The 19,320-nt window shown below is 39.5% G+C and overlaps 6 protein-coding genes across 11 annotated transcripts; 2 read left to right on the top strand and 4 right to left on the bottom strand.

The window, feature by feature from the left end:
* Positions 1-2,486: 2,486 nt before the first annotated feature.
* On the bottom strand, positions 2,487-3,619 carry LOC106298476 (60S ribosomal protein L35a-1-like). Its single transcript, XM_013734611.1, has 4 exons — positions 3,476-3,619; positions 3,306-3,341; positions 2,791-3,019; positions 2,487-2,694 (listed from the first exon to the last, which is right to left on the bottom strand). Exons 1-4 carry the CDS (start codon positions 3,505-3,507, stop codon positions 2,653-2,655), a joined length of 339 nt encoding a protein of 112 aa, XP_013590065.1. The 5' UTR covers positions 3,508-3,619; the 3' UTR covers positions 2,487-2,652.
* Positions 3,620-4,142: 523 nt separating this feature from the next.
* On the bottom strand, positions 4,143-7,654 carry LOC106300439 (chaperone protein ClpB1-like). Its single transcript, XM_013736579.1, has 5 exons — positions 6,252-7,654; positions 5,981-6,162; positions 5,239-5,861; positions 4,682-5,159; positions 4,143-4,597 (listed from the first exon to the last, which is right to left on the bottom strand). The coding sequence occupies exons 1-5, from the start codon at positions 7,402-7,404 to the stop codon at positions 4,292-4,294; spliced, it is 2,742 nt and encodes a 913-aa protein (XP_013592033.1). The 5' UTR covers positions 7,405-7,654; the 3' UTR covers positions 4,143-4,291.
* Positions 7,655-9,062: 1,408 nt separating this feature from the next.
* LOC106296850 lies at positions 9,063-10,236 on the bottom strand. Of its 2 annotated transcripts, none has more exons than XM_013733080.1 (2): positions 10,086-10,236; positions 9,063-9,944 (listed from the first exon to the last, which is right to left on the bottom strand). In XM_013733080.1, the coding sequence occupies exon 2, from the start codon at positions 9,887-9,889 to the stop codon at positions 9,191-9,193; it is 699 nt and encodes a 232-aa protein (XP_013588534.1). In that variant the 5' UTR covers positions 9,890-9,944; positions 10,086-10,236; the 3' UTR covers positions 9,063-9,190. The 2 variants fall into 2 exon arrangements, with proteins under 2 accessions (XP_013588534.1, XP_013588535.1); XM_013733081.1 differs by lacking the exon at positions 10,086-10,236 and adding an exon at positions 10,068-10,075.
* A 1,821-nt stretch (positions 10,237-12,057) lies between these two features.
* LOC106300050 (putative glycosyltransferase 5) lies at positions 12,058-14,021 on the top strand. The gene has a single exon (XM_013736104.1). It carries the CDS (start codon positions 12,353-12,355, stop codon positions 13,721-13,723), a length of 1,371 nt encoding a protein of 456 aa, XP_013591558.1. The 5' UTR covers positions 12,058-12,352; the 3' UTR covers positions 13,724-14,021.
* LOC106300048 (putative pentatricopeptide repeat-containing protein At1g74400) lies at positions 14,017-17,206 on the top strand. Of its 5 annotated transcripts, none has more exons than XM_013736101.1 (7): positions 14,017-15,555; positions 15,789-15,941; positions 16,179-16,268; positions 16,391-16,433; positions 16,518-16,663; positions 16,752-16,915; positions 17,134-17,206. In XM_013736101.1, exon 1 carries the CDS (start codon positions 14,058-14,060, stop codon positions 15,552-15,554), a length of 1,497 nt encoding a protein of 498 aa, XP_013591555.1. In that variant the 5' UTR covers positions 14,017-14,057; the 3' UTR covers position 15,555; positions 15,789-15,941; positions 16,179-16,268; positions 16,391-16,433; positions 16,518-16,663; positions 16,752-16,915; positions 17,134-17,206. The 5 variants fall into 5 exon arrangements, with proteins under 5 accessions (XP_013591555.1, XP_013591554.1, XP_013591557.1 ...); XM_013736100.1 differs by having other exon boundaries at positions 15,789-15,971; XM_013736103.1 differs by lacking the exon at positions 16,179-16,268.
* LOC106300047 (fucosyltransferase 3) lies at positions 17,043-19,029 on the bottom strand. Its single transcript, XM_013736098.1, has 2 exons — positions 18,513-19,029; positions 17,043-18,435 (listed from the first exon to the last, which is right to left on the bottom strand). Exons 1-2 carry the CDS (start codon positions 18,760-18,762, stop codon positions 17,186-17,188), a joined length of 1,500 nt encoding a protein of 499 aa, XP_013591552.1. The 5' UTR covers positions 18,763-19,029; the 3' UTR covers positions 17,043-17,185.
* Positions 19,030-19,320: the final 291 nt, after the last annotated feature.

Genomic DNA, 19,320 nt, shown 5'->3' with positions numbered 1-19,320 from the left:
TATCCTTTGATCACGGGCTAGTAGAAAAGATCAACCATCAGGTTGCAATCCGACAATCAGATCCCTTAAGGATCCGGTATAGCAGAACGGTCTACTGCTGTATAAACTCCACAAAGTTTTTTCGTAAGGATAAGAGAAGATGTTTAATCTATCCTTACCTGTCGGATATAAAGAATTATAGTCCATAAGCTCGTGAAAGCCGAAGTCCATGACATAATAATATATACTTAGCGTGTGATATGATCCATAGCAACTGAGGTCATGAGACGCCATCATCATCATTAAGATAGGAATGCAAAGAATAATGAATACGGCATTGGCATTAGCTAAGGCAAAGAAATCGATGTCCACATACATGAGAGTGTTCGGCCATAGAGCCATAATAAGAGATTATAAAACTCACAGCAATGATCATTGATCTTGAACACTCATGAGACAAGTAGTGGACATGTATAGACGAGGTCTATGACCCAGACATGGATCGGCCAGATCGAGACATAGGTTCTGATAACCATGTCTAGTACATTGTCCATAAGTACTTATTTTGTCCGACCAAAGTAAAAAGTTAACAGTAGACGATCACGTCTAGACTATGGACACATGCAAACACGATTTGCAAAGACCCAGTAGTGATCCCCGAGAACAATATGGTTCACATTATTTAGCACATATGCTTTACCGGGACACTCGATGTCAAGAGACATGAGAAACGACCTAAGAGGTCAAAGTGGTCTAGATACGGCTTAGTAGTAAACTCATAAATATTTTGTATATATTATTGATATTCATTAATGTTTATAATATTAATATGAAATAGATAAGTTAAAAGATTTATATTGAATTGATTGTGAATTTAATTTAGGAAATATTTTATTAATTTTGAAAAAGACATGGAAAGCATAGAAGTAGAAGTAATTATTACTTCATTAAGTTTAGAAAAGACAAAAATTACTTAAAAATAGGTTCATTGTTATAAATCATGGAGTGGATTGCCATTAACCAGGCCCGGTCCAAGACCGGCCCAATACCTAGAAGATGGAGGGTCGGCCGAAGCCTAGAGAGAGGAGAGAGAAAGCCGACTTCAGGAAAGAGAAAGGCGGCCACAAAGCTTAGAGAAAAAGAAACCATTTTCTTTTCCTAGTAGATGTAATCTTTCCATTATTATGTATTAGTAGTTTTCCTAATCCTAGTGAGTTTAGGTTTTGGATACTTTCCATTTATCTTCATCTTATAATCCTTATATAAATGAACCCCGTTATCATTAATAAGAACACAGAAATATTCAGTCTCTAAACTCTGTAATTACAACAGACCGAATAATATTACTTCAAATCAACATTAGTTACTCAAAGCTGACTTCAGCTACGTTATGTATATAACAAGATAAGTTTTCATTGGGATCTAAAAATATAATTGTGTACTATATGATTACATTAGATATATAAATAAAGACAATTTTATACTATTCCAAATGTTGATTATAATAACTAAATTCAATTTGACAACAATATTAAAGTGAATGTTTGATTTTAAAAACTCATAAATCAAACTAAAAATATATATTTACTTAACTAATTTTTAAGGGATAAGTGTATGTATTTTCTTGAACCCTCATATCATATTCGAAGTTTTGAACTGAAAGTTATTCATGTGTGATACATATTTGATGTTAAGAGATTTTTTTGTTACAATTTAGATGATGTTTTCAATTTTTGATATAAAATTTATTATTTTAAGCTATATGGTTATTCTGTAATTTATTTTTCTGGATCGCTCTAACCAGCTAGAGCAACTTTAATGGTTAAGTTCCTAAATCACGTATCTAAACAATACATTACTACTATTTCATTGAAGAACTAAAGTTAAAAGTTAAAACTAAAAAAAAAGTTGTACCAATAGAAAACAGACACACAAGCATAGAAAGTTTAGGAACGGTTCTAAAAAGTTTTTTATTAAAAAAATTTTGATCAGTTTTTAACTTATTTTTCTTTTTTTAATATTAAAAATCGTAAAAACTCCACCTTGCTATACACACGTTGGAGGTACTCTTACAATATTGAATATTTGAATCAATATTTGGTCCAATTTTTTAACATTGATTTAATAAATTATTTTTTCTTTTACTTTTGTTCCCCATCCCATACATATTTTAGATAGTTAAAATAATTATTTATGAGTAATACTCATATTTAATTAAATTAAATTTACTATTTATATTTTTAGAACAGAGATGTAATATATGTCTAATACATATCATTATATGCACAGATATTTGTATAAATGGACAAAATCCCTAGTATATGTAATTATCGAGTGAACTTCGATCATATGAAACCATGAAGGATAAGTTAATGATGCCAAAAATGATTAGAAGAGATTTAACATAAATATAAATTTTTTACTTCTATAAAATGTGAATATGTTTATAACAAGTACGTTATCAATCTATTTAAATGATATTCATTCTGATCCAACTTACTATATGATGAGGAAAAAAAGATTTGAGAGATTCTAACTTGGGATTAAAGACCAAATCCATGAACCATGATCAACAAAACACTTCAAAAGAAAGAAAGTAAAATTCTTTAAATATCAAAATACAAAATAACGAACTAGTGGACAAAAACCACAGCTACATCATCAAACTTTGCTTCATATGTTACTCGGATACATGAAGACTCTGACCCTCATTCCCTGCAAAATGTAAGAAACAGCTGTCTTCTTTAGAAGACCAAGCAAAAGATTTAACATCTAAACAATATAACGATTAAAAGATATCTGATAAAGTACCATGGACTTAGGAGGCAAGTTGGATGTGAATTTGGCACGGACAACACCGCTGTTACCATGAGGCCTTGTAACCTTTCCCCAGATGCAGCGGTAGTGGCTACCGTTCTTCTTGGGCTTAGCCTTGTAGATGTAAGCCATCCTCTTTCCCTTGTACCATGTCACCTCCTCTGTAGTGTTGACTCCCTCGATCTGGATAAGGGATGTGTTTGGGTACTGGTTAGACTTCGACCTGCACCAATCAAGAAAAATGTCAGAGACTTAAAGGAAAGTATCAAATCGTTCAGTCTAAGTTCAACACGACAAATCAATTAAGCAGGGAGCTAATTACATAAAGTTTTGATTTTTTTTTTAAGGTATTAGGAACAGAGTCTAATTATAAGTTGAGTATGAGATCCTCTAGCAGCTTCAGTTACATAAACTACTCATCACGGTTCATTACATAATTGGAGCTAAATCAGGAAACAGTAAGAAGTATACAATGAATTTACATAGAGATCAAATGTAAAATGTGTCACCTTTTGTATCCCAAGATGGTTCCCCTAACGTAGAGTCTGCAATACAATCGATAAGACCATTAAGTAAAAACAGAGGCAAAAGGAGCAAAGCTCAAGTGCTACTATGGAAAAACCAAGATTTGAAAACTAGGCTTATGTGTCAACAATAAGAGGAGGAGAAGAAGAAAGACCTGACACGTTCTCCTTGGCGTCCCTTCACCATTTTCGCGTCGGCTGATAAAAACGCAAGACTCTGCTGCTAGTGATGAAAACGGAGAAGCCGAACCCTAAAACATATCCACGAGTTTATAACGTGTTGCCCTAGTTCTCTCATCTTTAGATTTGATTAAAATGGTCCTATGGGCCTCAAAACCGGGCCCATTAAAATATTTAAATACAAGTTATAATGTCTTTCGTTGCCTTTATCTATTTACCAGAGAGTGCGGGTATATTATTGATGCCCAAATATATTGATGCAGTTAGGTGAGAACTGATGTGGTGGTTATTAGGTTAATTGATGCGGTGGTTATTGTATAAAGTTTGTATTTTTCTTATATACAGTTATCATATCAAAAGATATGTATCATGGAAAATATTTGTTGGACTAAACTAATATCAATAGGTCACACTTGTATTTTAATAGAATAGATGTTGTCGTTTACTTCTCGTTCCTACTTGCTCTCTCGTGTGATCTCTTCAAGAAGAACAAAGCTGCCGTGTAAGGCGGAGAGGCATGGCAGCTTATGGCCACTTCCTCCACTACGTTAAAGGTTTGGTTGTAATGACATTGTTAAGACGCCCTTATCTAATTTATGATGCTGAGAAGTGACAATTAGAATGAGATTTTGGACACCAACGGAATGTAAATTGAGTTTATTTCCGATGAAAGTAGACTGTTTACATCTTCACATGATTTCTGCTAGTTACTTAAGTTAACCAAAGAAGCCAATCCATAAACCAGAACAGAGTATGAGTATTACATTGGAGACACTTTAAAGGCTAAGACTTTAATCCTCAACCATTTCCTCATCATCATCTTCTATTTCCTCAATCCTCATCTTCTTCACCGCCTGAGCTGCATCGCTTTTCTTTGGCCCATTAGCAATATGAATCAGAACATCTGACTTCTGCCCTGTCGTAGCGTTCACTAGCCCACCATTCTTCTCAACACGGTACACAAGATCAGATCCACCACTGCCTGCATCTATGTAAACTGTGGAGTTCTCATCAATTTCCTCACGCACAACCATCTTCGACAACTCTGTCACCACCTTCTTCTCCATCCATCTCCTTATTGGCCTAGCACCATACACCTAACCATACAACACAATATAGTCAGCCAACAGACATTACCAAACTAAGCAAGATAAACATTACAGTAGGTTTAAGAGACTTACCGGGTCATAACTCTCAGCTAAAATGTAGTCTAAAGCAGCATCGGTGACTGCTAAAGCAACGCCTCTCTCAGCAAGCCGGACAGCAACGTCCTTCATCTGGAGGCGGGCTACTTTCCTCAACTGGTCATGTGAAAGGGGATCGAACACCACGATCTCGTCAAGCCTGTTCAGGAGCTCTGGTCTGAAATGCTTCCTCACCTCCTGCATCACGCATTCCCGGGCCACTTGCATCGTCACTTTCCCAGTTAGCCCTGAGAGAAGATGCTCTGCTCCAAGGTTTGATGTCATGATTATCACCGAGTTCCTGAAATCTACAGTCCTTCCTTGGCCGTCAGTCAATCTACCATCGTCCAACACTTGTAGCAACGTGTTGAAAACAGCAACATGGGCTTTCTCCACTTCATCAAAGAGTATAACACAATAAGGTCGTCTCCTCACAGCCTCAGTTAATTGTCCTCCTTCCTCGTGACCAACATAGCTGAGGAAAGTGAAACCATGTAAGAAGACAAACCTCATGGAGATAACATAGTCTTGAAAAGTAAAGGTTAGGTACTTACCCAGGTGGTGCCCCAATGAGGCGAGAGACAGAGTGCTGTTCCATATACTCCGACATATCAATCCGAACTAAGAGGTTTTCATCATCAAAGAGCTGCTCAGCAAGAGCCTTAGCAAGCTCAGTTTTGCCAACACCAGTTGGGCCAAGGAACAAGAATGATCCAGTTGGCTGTTGTGGCCTTCCGAGTCCTGCCCTTGACCTTAAGATCGCCTCAGCAACTGCGCTCACAGCTTGATCTTGTCCCACAACCCTCTTGTGCAACCTATCAGCAAGACCAATCAACCTGTCCTTCTCGTTCTGACCAAGTCTTGTCACTGGAATCCCTGTCCAACGGCTCACAACTTCAGCAATGTGTTCCGGCCCAACGTTTTCGGTGAGCATCATGTTCTCGTCAGAAGTTCCTTCGAGTTGGGCTATTGCAGATTCCACTTCTTGGATTGCTCCGTATCTTAGGTCAGCAGCTCTTGCAAGGTCATATCTTCGTTCTGCTTCTTGCAAAGCAAACATGAGCTCTTCTCTTTTCTGTTTAAGCCTGCGAATCTCATCAATTCTCTCTTTCTCCTTTTTGTACTTCATCGTGAGAGGCTGTAGCTTGTCCCTCAGGTCATCAAGCTCTTTCCGCACCTACAGATCATAATTCAAGATAACAATATCAGAGACTTGCCCCAAAAGAAGAAGTTATCAAACAACAATTCCAAAGAAAACTTGGTTGAACTGCAAGAAAGAAGAAAACAGTCTCATACCTCCACAAGCCGAGCCTTGCTGGCTTTGTCTTTTTCCCTTTCCAAGGCATGAAGTTCAATTTCCAGCTGCATCCTCTTCCTTTCAAGGTTATCAATCTCTTCAGGCTGACTATCAAGTTGAACTCTCACATTGGCACAAGCCTCATCCACCAAATCAATAGCTTTATCAGGTAAATGCCGAGCTGATCAATCACACAAGAACAGCGTCAAGCCAAGAACAACACTACACAAACCCACAACATCTAATCAAGACTAAAAAATCTCAACATACCAGTGATGTAACGAGCAGAAAGCTGAGCAGCATTGATCAAAGCTCGGTCCTGGATACGAACACCATGATGTCCCTCATATCTCTCTTTAAGCCCTCTCAGAATACTAATAGTGTCAGGCACACTCGGCTCAGCTACATAAACCTGTTGAAACCGCCTCTCAAAGGCAGCATCTTTCTCAACATACTTCCTATACTCCTCAAGCGTCGTAGCACCAATACACCGAAGCTGACCTCTAGCTAACATAGGCTTAAACAGATTCGCCGCATCCATCGACCCTTCACTCTTCCCAGCGCCAAGAACCAAATGAATCTCATCGATAAACAGAATCACTTTCCCTTCAGCTTCCTCAACTTCTTTCAGCACAGCTTTCAACCTCTCCTCAAACTCCCCTCTGTACTTAGCACCAGCAACCAACGCACCCATATCCAAAGACACTAACCTCACATCAACAAGACTATTAGGAACATCTCCCTTCACAATCCTCTGCGCCAAGCCTTCAACAACAGCTGTCTTCCCAACCCCTGGCTCTCCAATAAGCACAGGATTGTTCTTCGTCCTCCTCGAAAGAATCCTCACAACCCTCCTAATCTCCTCGTCTCTCCCAATCACAGGATCAAGCTTCCCCGCCTCCTCAACCAAGTCTCTCCCATAAGTCTTCAAAGCTTGAAAATTCGTATCGCCAGAAGCACTCTCCACCTTCTTCCCTTCCTTTCCACGAAGCTTCTCAACCTCAGCCTTCACCTTCCCCGCCCCAACGCCTACCTCGCTCAACAGATCCTTTATCTGAGAATCTTCGAGAAGGCCGATGATGATCTGATCAACAGCCAAGTGAGTATCCCCGCGCGACTTCTGAGCGGATTGAGCTCTGCGTATGACCTTAATAAGGCTAGAGCTCGCGGGGATATCATCCGGCGGTGGGGACTGAGAGGGGAGCTTCTTTAAAGCTTGGTTGATCACTCTTTCGGCGGATTGAGCGGCGGCTTCCCCGCCGCCGGCGGTGGAGATCGCTTGAGGGAATATTCCGGCGGGGTCGGAGATTAAGGCACCGGCTAGATGAAGAGGAGTGATTTGAGCGTGGCCTGCGTTTACGGCTAGCTCGTGAGCGGCGGCGATTGTTTCGCTCGTCTTGTGTGTGAATTTCTCTGGATTCATCTTCGAGTTTCTTCAATTGATTGTATAACTCCTTCTTAGCAACAAGATCGTTTGTAGATTGCCTTCTTCAGGTGTTTGGAAACTTTGTGAGGAAGGAGGAAGGTGAGGTGGTTTTAAGGGAATGAGATTCATCTCGAAAGATGGAGAATTCTCGTCGTCTTCTTCGTCAGAACGCGAAGCTACCAGAGACTTCTTAAAGGAAAAGAGAGAGAGCGAGAGATACGAATTTCACTTTTTCACTGGTAGATCGCCACGTGGAATTTTTCTTGGACCTTCTAAAAATGTGTTATAGAAAAGACACCTTCTACAAATCGAAGGAGTAAGAAAATAACAGAAGTTATGATAAATGTTATATGTTATTTAACAAAAAGCCCTTCATTTCCTCAGCCATTTTCTTTCCCACCACATCTCAATACTATCCTCTCTGTCACATGGAAAAACGAATGAATGGTTTTTGGGACTTTTTATGAATCTGTTTCTCCTCCTTGTAACTCCAGTATTAGGCTCACTGCGCATGCATGAGACTTTGATTCACCCGAAGAAGCTTAGAGCATCTTTGTCCCCGTATGTAATGAGGTTTCTACCCAAAAAAGTAGTGCACGGATTCCACCAAAATATAAACCACTGTCCCTTTTGTATGCAAAATAAGACACCCTCTTTCTTTGTTTCTTATACTGTTTTCAGGCTCCACTGACACATGGCGGTCCGTGATTGGTTCTCTTTTTAATTTTTTTTTTAAATCAGACCCAAAAAAAAAAAAAAACCTCAATGTGGGGTCTAGGGTTAAAGATGCTCTTAGTATTGTGGAAACAGTGCATGTCTGACATTTTTAAAAAACTTCATGATGTTCAGCCGGTTCCTATGTCTCTGTCTCTGCTTGGGACTGGGCCATGGAGATGGAACTATTGGATTCTCTCTTTAAGAATGATGGAACTATTGGATTTCGCCACAATGAGTTGAGCATAATGGTGGATGAGGAAACCAAAGCAATAACCACTGGTAACCAACATGAAAGAAGATAGTCCTAAAATTTTAATTATAAAATTGTGCAGCTTAATGGATTAAAAATCTCCTCATCTGTTTATACAACTTGACTTAAAACAAAGCACATGCTGTTTATATAATCTAGAAACAGAGAAATATATAACATCCATTAATCTGCAACTATGAACTCTGACAGCAATGTCCTTCCGGATGACTTTTATAAATCTTGTTCGGGTATGCAGCTCTTGACAAACTTGGCAGGCCACCACAAGAGGAGATGTCTACAGCTACAGTGTAATGACAATGGAACAAGCGACAGGTAGAAGAGCTGTTGATGATGGATAAAAGAGTGTATGGTAGAATGAGAGAGATGAGTAATGACAAGAAACGTGACAGCCAAAGGCTCACCAATCACCAGGGTATGGAGCTCAGAATGATTGAGCTACTAAAGGTCGATGTGTAGTATACCGTGGATCGTCCTCAATCAAGACCAAACATGAAGGAAGTTCTGGCTATGTTGGTTAAGATATGGTAAAGCCAAGCTCTTCAACGGTTTGTCTTCACCAGGTTACAGAGAAATGTAAATCTTTCTTCTTTCTTCACAGAATCTCATTGCTGTTAAGACATATAAAGATAGACAGGTAGTTTTGTTCGTTATGTACAGAACACACAGCTTGAAATTAAAATCTTCTTCTTCTTCTTCTTTTTGTCTAAACTGAGTATAACAACGTTTGACACTATAGTTCATGTTCCTTACAAGTCAAGGGACACAAAGGAACAAAGAGAAAGACAATACAACGAATTAGGCTGAGATCTCTCTGATCAGCCAGTTTAAGCTCGGGAAAGCGAAATAAAGGACTACAAACGACGGAACAGCCAAAGCAATAGTGACAAAGAAATAAACCTCGAGAACTGCAGCACTCACAGGGATCGCATATAGAGCCATCAACAAGAACATGACTACCAAAGGAAACTTAGCCAGCAAATGAGAAACAAGAGCCATTGACTTACATATATAGCCATGAAGCGATCTCCCAGTTCTCAAGTATCCTCTGGTCACATCCGAAGCGGTGTTACTCACTCCATCACACCTCTCTTTCGTATCTCTCTCCCCTGAAGTGACCCTTCTGCTGTCACTGCGAGAGCAGTTCATGGTTTCGACCATCCATAGAAGGTAATAGTTCTTGGAAGGAAACTTGATGGTTCCATTACGTACTAGCCTTAAAGAGAGCATATTGCACCATGGGCAAGTAACGAAGAAGGGGAGGTGGAGAGGAAAACCTGAGGTTTTGATCACAACGGCACGGTGGAAAGCTAAGAGACACTCTTTGCAGATGGTATGACCACACCATAAGACGTAAGGAACATTCTCAAATACGTTGAATGGTTCCCAGCAAATGGGACACTCCAGTCTTTCTTCCTTCGTTCTCTGTTCTGTGACAGCATCTTCTCCTTTTGATGTAAAGCCTTCTTTGATGGATCTTGAAGCTAGCTTCCACATAACAATGGAGGAGGGTGAAATTCCACAAAAGGTTATGACTTTGTTCTTGACAACCCTTCAAAGAAACAAGAAGTATTAGAGAAAACTTAACAGCGATCTTTCAGACATTAGAGAGAGATGGTTAGCGAAAAGACATAGATAATCATATTTCAGACACGAAGTTCACAACCGAACCTACAAAGAGAACAGAGCATACCACGAAGCAAGGAATGTCTCTGTTTTGCAAGAGTTTATCTAGTCAGATGAGATATGGATAATTGCAAAGAAATATCCAAAACTCTGACGTAACGACGCCGTTTCAGTAAGGACGACCACAGAAAGAGACACGCGTAGTAAGACACGGTGACACGGAAACGCCTTTCGAAGTTTGCCGCCGCAACAGATTTCCACACCTTAAATCTGACGCCGCTGGATTCACCACAAAACGCACCGTTTAGAGGTGGGATTTTGACCAATACCGAACCAGCCAAACCAAACGAAAAAAATTGGTATTCGGTTCAACTTTGATACAATTAGGTTCTGTTCGGTAGGCCTAGGACTTATATCCGAGATCCGTTATCTAATCCGGATTTGCTCCGATCCGATCCGAGAAAACGGATATCTGGGGGGTTCCGGATCCGGATCCGGATCCGCCGAATCCGGATAATGAAATTTTAGGTCCGGATATCCGAATCCGGATCCGAATTTACTATTTATATAAAATATTTAAAATTTAATTATATTTATATATGTATGATATATATAATTTTTATATAAAAAATAATGAGTTTTTTAATTTTATTCAATTTCAATAATTTTTAATTTAAAAAAATTAATAGGCTAAATAAATTAAATAAATCATTTTAATTAGCTAGTTTTAATTTAATTTTTAATTTTTTAATTTTTTTTTTAAAAAGGATCCGGATCCGGATATCTGCGAGTATTCGGATTTTAGTCCGGATATCCTAATCCCGGATATCTGGAGAGCCAGAATCCGGATCCGGATAGCAATTTTACAGATCTGGATAGCAATTTTACTGATCCGGATCCGGATATCTAAAATACCCCGGATATCCGATCCGTCCCAGGGCTACTGTTCGGCAATTAGTTAGTTTGGATTTTTTTTTTTAAACAAATCATTATATTTCCAATCGAACCAGTAATCAAACTAACTAAATTTAACTAAGACACTAGAATTTGTAATAAAATTACGACACTCTAAAATTAGATCATAACAAAAAAAATTTATTAACCAAATGTCAACCCAAATCAAACCAAAGTAAAATTTTATTAAGCTCAATTTGACATAATTTTATGTTAACCAAATAGTCCTAGTCTTACATGAAGAAGGGGTTTGTGGGAATTGAAATTAGACAATAATGGTTGATTTTAACATTAAGAATTTAAAAATATATAAACTATTATAATTTAATATTTTTTTAAGATAATTTTTTTTAGTTTATTTTCATAAAAACAACTCTCAAACAGAAAAATGACCGAAAGAAGTTTTATTAAAAAGTAATCATACATTTCTGCCCTAGGGTTAATTAATTTAGAATTAGAGTTTAAAGTTAAAATAATGGAGTTTTGTGGATAGGGTTTCAAATATTTTAATATATATATATATTAAAAATTTCAAAATAAAAAAATTATTTTGGTCATTTTCCTCTTTAAAAGCTATTTTTGTAACAAAAAATTTTAAAATAGCTATTTGAGAAAATAGTCCATTTAAAAATTTAAGGTTATATGTAATATTTTGAAAGTTTTGTTTTATGAATTAAATTGTAACAAATTTAAATTCTAATAATACAAATTTTGATAAAATTATTAAAAATTATAAATTTTGAATGACAATAAATTTTATATATTAACTAACACTCATCAAACCAGTTACCTTTGATTTTCATAAAAATGTTAGAACCTAGTAACTAATAATTATAGAATTTAATTTTTTTTTAACAGTTGTACAAATTTAGCTTCCACTGACATTTCCTAAAACGAAATTGGATGTGATCATACCAGCACTAATGCACTGGATCCCATCAGATGGGTGACCTCCCGGGAAGTCTTCGTATTGCACCTTTTTTATTTTTTATTTTTTTATTATAAAACGAAATTATTTTCATAAAAACCGATTTTAGTAAAAACTAAAAACAATTTAAACTAATAATAATGACATTTGTCGGTGTGAGTGAGCTGTACGCGTATCTTCCCCTTCTGCTTCTGGATCGAGCGAAGCATTTTCCTCCGACAATGTATTTTTAATTAAGACAATGCTTCCGCATTATTGGGTTTAGTTTCTTTTTTTAATTAGGGTTCTTCAGATCGAATATCCTTTCTCATCATGCTAAAGATCTGATCTTTCTTCAGATCCGTAAGTACACACAGAGAGAGAGAGAACTACAAAGACCGTCTTTTCAGACAAAAAAAGGAACAAACTTTAATGGTCGTCGCAACTCTCTAACTGAAAATCTAAACGAGAAAATGGGTTCGCCGGCGCACAAAAGACCCTCCGGAAGCGGCGGCGGAGGACTCCCGACTTCAACGGCACCAAACGGCGGAGGAGGAAGAGGCGGTCGCGGCGTGTTGCCACGTGGCAGACAGATGCAGAAGACGTTCAACAACATCAAGATCACGATCCTCTGCGGGTTCGTCACCATCCTCGTCCTACGCGGCACAATCGGCGTCGGCAACCTCGGAAGCTCAAGCGCCGACGCTGTTAACCAGAACATCATCGAGGAGACTAACCGGATCCTAGCCGAGATCCGGTCCGATTCGGATCCAACCGACTTGGAAGGGCCTCAAGAAACAGAGATGAGTACCAACGAGACGTACGCTCTGGGGCCAAAGATCACGGATTGGGATAGTCAGCGAAAGGTATGGCTCGACAAGAACCCTGAGTTTCCCAGTACTGTTAATGGCAAAGCTCGGATCTTGTTGTTAACAGGGTCTCCTCCTAAGCCATGTGATAACCCTATTGGTGATCATTACCTCTTGAAGTCTGTGAAGAACAAGATTGATTACTGTAGGCTCCATGGGATCGAGATTGTTTATAACATGGCTCATTTGGATAAGGAGCTCGCTGGGTATTGGGCAAAGTTGCCTATGATTAGGAGGTTGATGCTGTCTCATCCGGAAGTTGAGTGGATCTGGTGGATGGATAGTGATGCTTTGTTCACTGACATTCTGTTTCAGATCCCTTTGGTTAGGTACGAGAAGCATAACCTGGTGATTCATGGTTATCCGGATTTGTTGTTTGATCAGAAGTCGTGGATCGCGTTGAACACTGGTAGCTTTTTGCTGAGGAATTGTCAGTGGTCGTTGGATTTGTTGGATGCTTGGGCTCCTATGGGACCTAAAGGACCGATTCGCGATGAGGCCGGGAAGGTGCTGACGGCTTATCTTAAAGGAAGACCGGCTTTCGAGGCGGATGATCAGTCGGCTTTGATCTATCTCCTGCTTTCTCAGAAAGATACATGGATGGAGAAAGTGTTTGTGGAGAATCAGTACTATCTACATGGGTTTTGGGAAGGTTTGGTCGATAAGTATGAGGAGATGATGGAGAAGTATCACCCGGGGTTAGGTGATGAGAGGTGGCCGTTTGTGACGCATTTCGTTGGATGCAAGCCGTGTGGTAGCTACGCTGATTACGCGGTCGAGAGGTGCTTGAAGAGCATGGAGAGGGCTTTTAACTTTGCGGACAATCAAGTGCTGAAGCTGTATGGTTTTGGACATAGGGGATTGTTGAGCCCCAAGATTAAGAGGATCAGGAATGAGACGGTTACTCCGTTGGAGTTTGTAGACAAGTTTGATATCCGCAGAACAACGCAAGTGGAAACCAAACCACAGAACTAGAGGAGCTCTTCATGGACACGTATAGGTAATATATATGACACTTACAAATGCAAAGCAAAATTTGTTTGCCTGTACTTGCTACTTCATTGTTTCTTCTGCTTTTTTTTGTTTTTGTTTGTTGTTGTTTGCAAAATTCTTTTTTTTTTCCATAGATGTTTTTGTTGTGTTTTCTTCAGTCTATATACTTTGTCATTGCTCGTGCAAGTCTGTCACTTGAACTTGTTGGCAACTATTAACTTTGGAAGAAAAGTTATAGAATCCATGATCAGACTGTGGAATCAGAATAACTGTTATATTACAAATTTGTAAAACCAAAACCAACAATTTTAGCTTAATGAGGTTAAAGCGAGTAACCGTTACGCGCCACCTTCATACTTTTTTAACTGTTAAAATTAAAAATCTAAACTTTAGACGCAACGGTAGGGATACGATGGCGTCTATCTTACGTCATCTTTCGTCTGTGGCTTCATCTAGACGAACGATCAACCAATTGAGTTCCTTTCGTCTACTTCATCACCATATGAACTCGCTTAAATCCAATCACACCTTGAAGCATTATCTTGAATCAGGAGAGCCAATCAAAGCTCTCTTAAACTTCAAACAACGATTCAGAGAAAGCCCTAGCTTCATAGACAGTTTCTCTGTCTTGTTCGCCATCAAAGCTTCATCTTCAGCTCATAAAGCTCCCTCCTTTGTGGGCCAACAGATCCACGCTCTCGTAAGAAAACTTGGGTTTCATAGCATAATCCAAATTCAGACATCCCTTGTCGGGTTTTACTCAACCGCAGGTGATATCTCTAGTGCACGCCAGGTGTTCGACGAAACGCCTGAGAAACAAAACGTAGTCTTGTGCACGGCTATGATTACAGCTTACGCTGAGAATGACAAAAGTGTGCAAGCTCTTGAGATGTTTCGACTAATGGAAGAGGAAAGAATCGAGCTTGATGAGGTGATTGTGACGGTGGCTTTGTCGGCTTGTGCTGATCTTGGTGCGGTGCAGATGGGAGAACGGATATATTCGCAGAGCATCAAGAGAAAACGAAGATTGGGTATGGATTTAACTCTGAGAAACTCACTTTTGAACATGTATGTAAAAGCTGGGGATGTTGAGAAAGCGAGGAGAGTCTTTGATGAGACAATGAGAAAAGATGTGACAACTTACACGTCTATGATCGTAGGGTATGCTCTAAACGGTCAAGCTCAAGAATCATTAGAACTCTTCAAGAAAATGAGCCAAGATTCATCTGTATCTCCGAACGATGTGACTTTCATTGGCGTCTTGATGGCTTGTAGTCACGGTGGTTTAGTGGAAGAAGGGAAACGACATTTCAGGAGCATGGTTGAGGACTACAATCTGAAACCTAGAGACGCTCATTACGGATGTATAGTGGATTTGCTTTGTCGTTCAGGGCGTTTGAAGGATGCTCACGATTTCATAAATCAGATGCCTGTAAAGCCGAACGCGGTGATATGGAGAACACTGCTTGGTGCTTGTAGTCTTCAGGGGAATGTTGAGCTCGGGGAAGAAGCTCAGAGACGGATCTTTGAGTTGGATAGTGATCATGTGGGAGATTATGTTGCGTTGTCGAATATCTACGCGGCGAAAGGAATGTGGGATGAGAAATTGAAGATAAGGGATCGTGTGAGGAAGAGAAGGGAGCCTGGGAAAAGCTGGATTGAGATGGGAAACATTATCGCTGAGTTTGTTTCAGGGGGTGGTGATGGTGATGGGAAGCTAATGGTGGGAGAGATTAGTGAGGTTTTGAGGTGTTTAGTTGCTTGTATGACAAGTTATGATTATGTGGTGGAGAATTTTAACTCAAGTTGTTGAGGTATAAAAATGTGCTTTATACAGATTGAAATTCTTATGTTTCAAGTGAAGCCCAATGTTCTTTTTCCAGTATATATTCATCAAAACCCATTCACTTCAACTAAGAAATTTTGGTTCCCTTCTTGTTCAACATTGTTGAATCTAAATTTTAATATAACTTTAATTCATCAGACATGGGTCATGTCTTCTTTTTATTTGATTAGTAAGTTATTCTTGTTCTTTGCTCACTTGTAGGTTGAGCTGAGTGAGCTTACACAAGAGCGTTGACGGGTGCTGTGGCAGGCAGAGCTGCTTAGTATGGAGTCCTCCGTAGGCCTGCACTTGGCGCTATCGCTGGAGCTTTTCTCAGTGTTGGAGGCTTCTCGTGCCTACTGGCTGTATTTAGAGGTATTAGAATCAAGGGGTCCATCATCTATGGTTAGTCTTGAAATAAATCTGAGCAATCTTATACGTTTGTCAAGTATATATGAAGTGGATTTTGGAGTTTTTCTATTGACTTTATGGTCGAGAAGGACAACGATTTTGAGAGAAAAGAAGTTAGCTTTGACATGTTCCTGGTGGGCCATCAAACTTATGGAGTGACATAATGGCTTAGTCGTTTATTTGGTGTGTTTTTTTTTTTAGATACAGGCAGAATTTGTAGAGCAACTGTTTCGTATAAGACTAGTAGATGAACAACTTATGTTGACAATGTTGAATTCACACCACTGGCAGGTTCTATTCTAGTCTCTCTGCTCTCATCTTCTTGTGTATAGTTAGAAACTGTTCTATGAAATTTCACTATTGAGACGACATTAAAAAGTAACTGAAAGCTACATCATATGAACATGGTGCAGACTTCTCAAGTATTTGAAGGGAATTTTGTACGCTTACGCTCCTGTATGATTCCTGTGTTCACTCAACGTTCTGCAATTTCCCCTAGTTAAGAATGTTTACGCATTAAACGTACTACTGTTTTTTCAGATGTAAGCTATGAAGAGCGGGATGATGTGTATGGTGGATTGGAACGCAGAGGCTTATCAGGTGACTCGCTAAGGAAACTATCATGCTATATCATGTCAAGTGAGATGACCAAGAGTCAGATCAATCACTGCACAATCTGTCTGCAGGTTTCAGTCCTGTTTCATTCGTTAATACCAACTGATCAAACTTCTTAGCATGACCCTTTGTTCATCTCACACCCTTTGAATTTAACAGGACTTGAAGGCAGGTGAAATCATACGAAAGCTTACCGAGATGCCATCACACGTTTCACCTGTTGTGTGTTGATAAAGGGTTCAGCAGACAGGCCGTTAGAGATTGAAACACCATTGTTGCCGACCAGTGTACATAGCTAAAACTCAATGTCCTTATGTGTTGTTGTAAGTCTCTTGAACCATTATTTCAATCTCTATTTATTAATATAGCAACTTTAGCATCTCCATAAGGTTTCTACTTTTGAATGTATACTATTGTAGACATGAATAATAATAATAACACCTACAGATATGTTGGAAAAAATATAGAACTTGATCAAGTTATGCATTCATACATTTAGTTAAACTCTTAACGTTCCTTACGTTTCTATTGGGAAACTCAGAGACTCTTGACCTCACAACACCTAGCACAGGAAAAAAAATACTACTCATCTCCTAATGTTTACAGCCATGGGACCTTGGCGTTTGGGAGCAGGGCTCCATTGACCTTGCTCTCGTACAAAAAGAGTCATGATCAGTCCCGTTCAATACCCATGGCTTCAACCCTCCAAGACCATGAGCTACCTCCACAAGCGAGGACCAAGGGCTTGTGACCATCAGCACATCAGAACAACTTAGAAGGTAAATCTCAGTCCACTCTCTCCTGCTCTCCATGTTCCTCTGAGTTTTCTGGTATTCCTTGCGGCTAGGCCTGTGAACACTGAGTATCTCTCCTGTCACCGTCGGGTTTTCCCAGTACACGTCTCTGATACTCTCAAAGTACCCTGGAGAAGAAGAAGATGAGATGAACACTGCCTTTGATTTTCGGCTTATAACTTGGCTTGAAGGGAGATGTCTCTCTTTGTCTACTTCAGGAAGCAGCTCATGTCTAACCCCACAAGCTAGAATCTGTTCTACCAAACGCTGAAACTGATCATTGCTAGCATCAGAGACCTCAATATGGATTCCTATTCTTTTATCAGCTCTAGCAAGATAAGCGTGATAGTATCGTGTGATGAGACCCCAGACTACATTAGTTGGGTGAAAGAGACGCTGACCCAAGAAGTAAAAAACCGTTTCTTTAACCGGGAAGAGCTTTTCAAGTTCCTGCTCAAATGAAGAGATGGAGAAGAGAGAGGGGACAAAGTAACCATCTGCTCTCATGATCAACCACGGTGTTTCGTTAAACAAAGCTTGACTCTCCAGCTTTTGTTGGTCACTGGAATCAAGAACAAGATGGCGAAGAAGAGACTGTTGTTCATTGAGCGGAAACTCTGAGGGAAGAAACCAAGAAGTGCATGGAAACGGCTCGCAGAAAAGATCAGCCATTTCAGCTCCTTGTTCCACTAGTAAAACCCTGTTGGTTAAGAGAGCATAAAGAAAAGCTGAAGCTAGACTGAGCATTCTACTTCCAAGCTCGCCGTCAGAGTGCAACCATATCACATAACTACAACCAGAGGTTCCACCATCAGACCGATCTCCCAACTTGAGTTTGTCAAATGTTGAGCTATAGAAAGTAGTAAACGGTCCACACCGTCTATGAAGATCTTGGTATCTATTGAATCTAGATTCCAGGTAAGAAGATTGCTTAAAAGGCGACTCCTTTCGATATAAACTCGCCTCATACCTGCTCAAGCATGATTCTTTATCGAAACCAGGGACAAGATGGTCCTTCTTCTTGCTTAACCCACCGTCTGATTCATTGGCTGAAACCCAGAAAAGCAACCAAAGAGTGTTTACTAAATGCAACATTCTTGCAAAGAAATGAGAGTGAGAATCTTACCTTGGTAGAATCTGAGCTGAAGAACCCTAGAAGCTGCAACACTCTCCACAACATCATCAGAAGGTGGGTCTCTGAGTACCACCGACAGAGAAAACATAACCGAAGCAACCATAAGAACAGCAAGAAGCAGACCCATCGATTTCATGGAGCTCAGACTTGGTTTCACTGCATCCGCTTCGCTAGACCCGGTTCGAGTGTCTGGGTTGGTCACGGGTTCACCCGCATCCGAGCTCTTCTTGCCCCGCTTCATATGGCGAGACAGAGAGAAAGACGTCAGGTGAAAACCGGGTTGGATTTTAAAGTGAGTATTCGGGTTTAGAAGCAAGACTTGAAAACAGAGTTGGTGGTGGAGTGTGGAGTGTGGAGTGACGACAGAGATCGGATGAAGTCATCATGTGATGTGTTTCAGAGAACAGAGATAAACAATGAGTACGTGGCAGAGACAACGACAACCTTTTGCTACGATTTTACTGAACATTACCATCTAAAATTGGGACAAGTCTCATATACATGATATCTTGCTTATTTGCGTCATGATAAGTACACAACTTAGGTTGAACATTTGAATTCACTCCGGCCTTCGCTACCAATCAATCAAAAGTGACATATATATTATTAATTAAAAAATATTAAATTAAATAAAAAAAACTACAAAAAATAAAAATGTTAATTTTAACGATGCTAACGCTTCTAGTTAAACCCTAAATCTTAAATTCTAAACCCTACATCCTAAATTCTAAACTCAAATCCAAACCCTAGACCCTAAACCCAAATTATATACCATATACCCTATACCGTAAACTCTAGA

The sequence above is a fragment of the Brassica oleracea genome, chromosome C6, assembly GCF_000695525.1.
Source record: "Brassica oleracea var. oleracea cultivar TO1000 chromosome C6, BOL, whole genome shotgun sequence".
Lineage (NCBI taxonomy): Eukaryota > Viridiplantae > Streptophyta > Magnoliopsida > Brassicales > Brassicaceae > Brassica > Brassica oleracea.
Note: the sequence above shows the minus strand (reverse complement) of the source record. Positions and strands in the feature narration are given on the sequence as shown.

Bases quoted from the DNA above. Each gene is read 5' to 3' on its own strand.
- LOC106296850 (XM_013733080.1), bottom strand. From the start codon at position 9,889: ATGTGGAAGCTAGCTTCAAGATCCATCAAAGAAGGCTTTACATCAAAA.
- LOC106298476 (XM_013734611.1), bottom strand. From the start codon at position 3,507: ATGGTGAAGGGACGCCAAGGAGAACGTGTCAG. The intron at 3,342-3,475 runs GTCTTTCTTCTT...ATTGTATTGCAG, and splicing joins CGCCAAGGAGAACGTGTCAG to ACTCTACGTTAGGGGAACCA. The intron at 2,695-2,790 runs GTACTTTATCAG...TACATTTTGCAG, and splicing joins ACTTGCCTCCTAAGTCCATG to GGAATGAGGGTCAGAGTCTT.
- LOC106300048 (XM_013736103.1), top strand. From the start codon at position 14,058: ATGAGGTTAAAGCGAGTAACCGTTACGCGCCACCTTCATACTTTTTTA.
- LOC106300050 (XM_013736104.1), top strand. From the start codon at position 12,353: ATGGGTTCGCCGGCGCACAAAAGACCCTCCGGAAGCGGCGGCGGAGGA.
- LOC106300439 (XM_013736579.1), bottom strand. From the start codon at position 7,404: ATGAATCCAGAGAAATTCACACACAAGACGAGCGAAACAATCGCCGCC. The intron at 6,163-6,251 runs GTATGTTGAGAT...GTGATTGATCAG, and splicing joins TTCTGCTCGTTACATCACTG to CTCGGCATTTACCTGATAAA. The intron at 5,160-5,238 runs GTAAGTACCTAA...CACTTTCCTCAG, and splicing joins CTCATTGGGGCACCACCTGG to CTATGTTGGTCACGAGGAAG.
- LOC106300047 (XM_013736098.1), bottom strand. From the start codon at position 18,762: ATGAAGCGGGGCAAGAAGAGCTCGGATGCGGGTGAACCCGTGACCAAC. The intron at 18,436-18,512 runs GTAAGATTCTCA...TCTGGGTTTCAG, and splicing joins TCAGCTCAGATTCTACCAAG to CCAATGAATCAGACGGTGGG.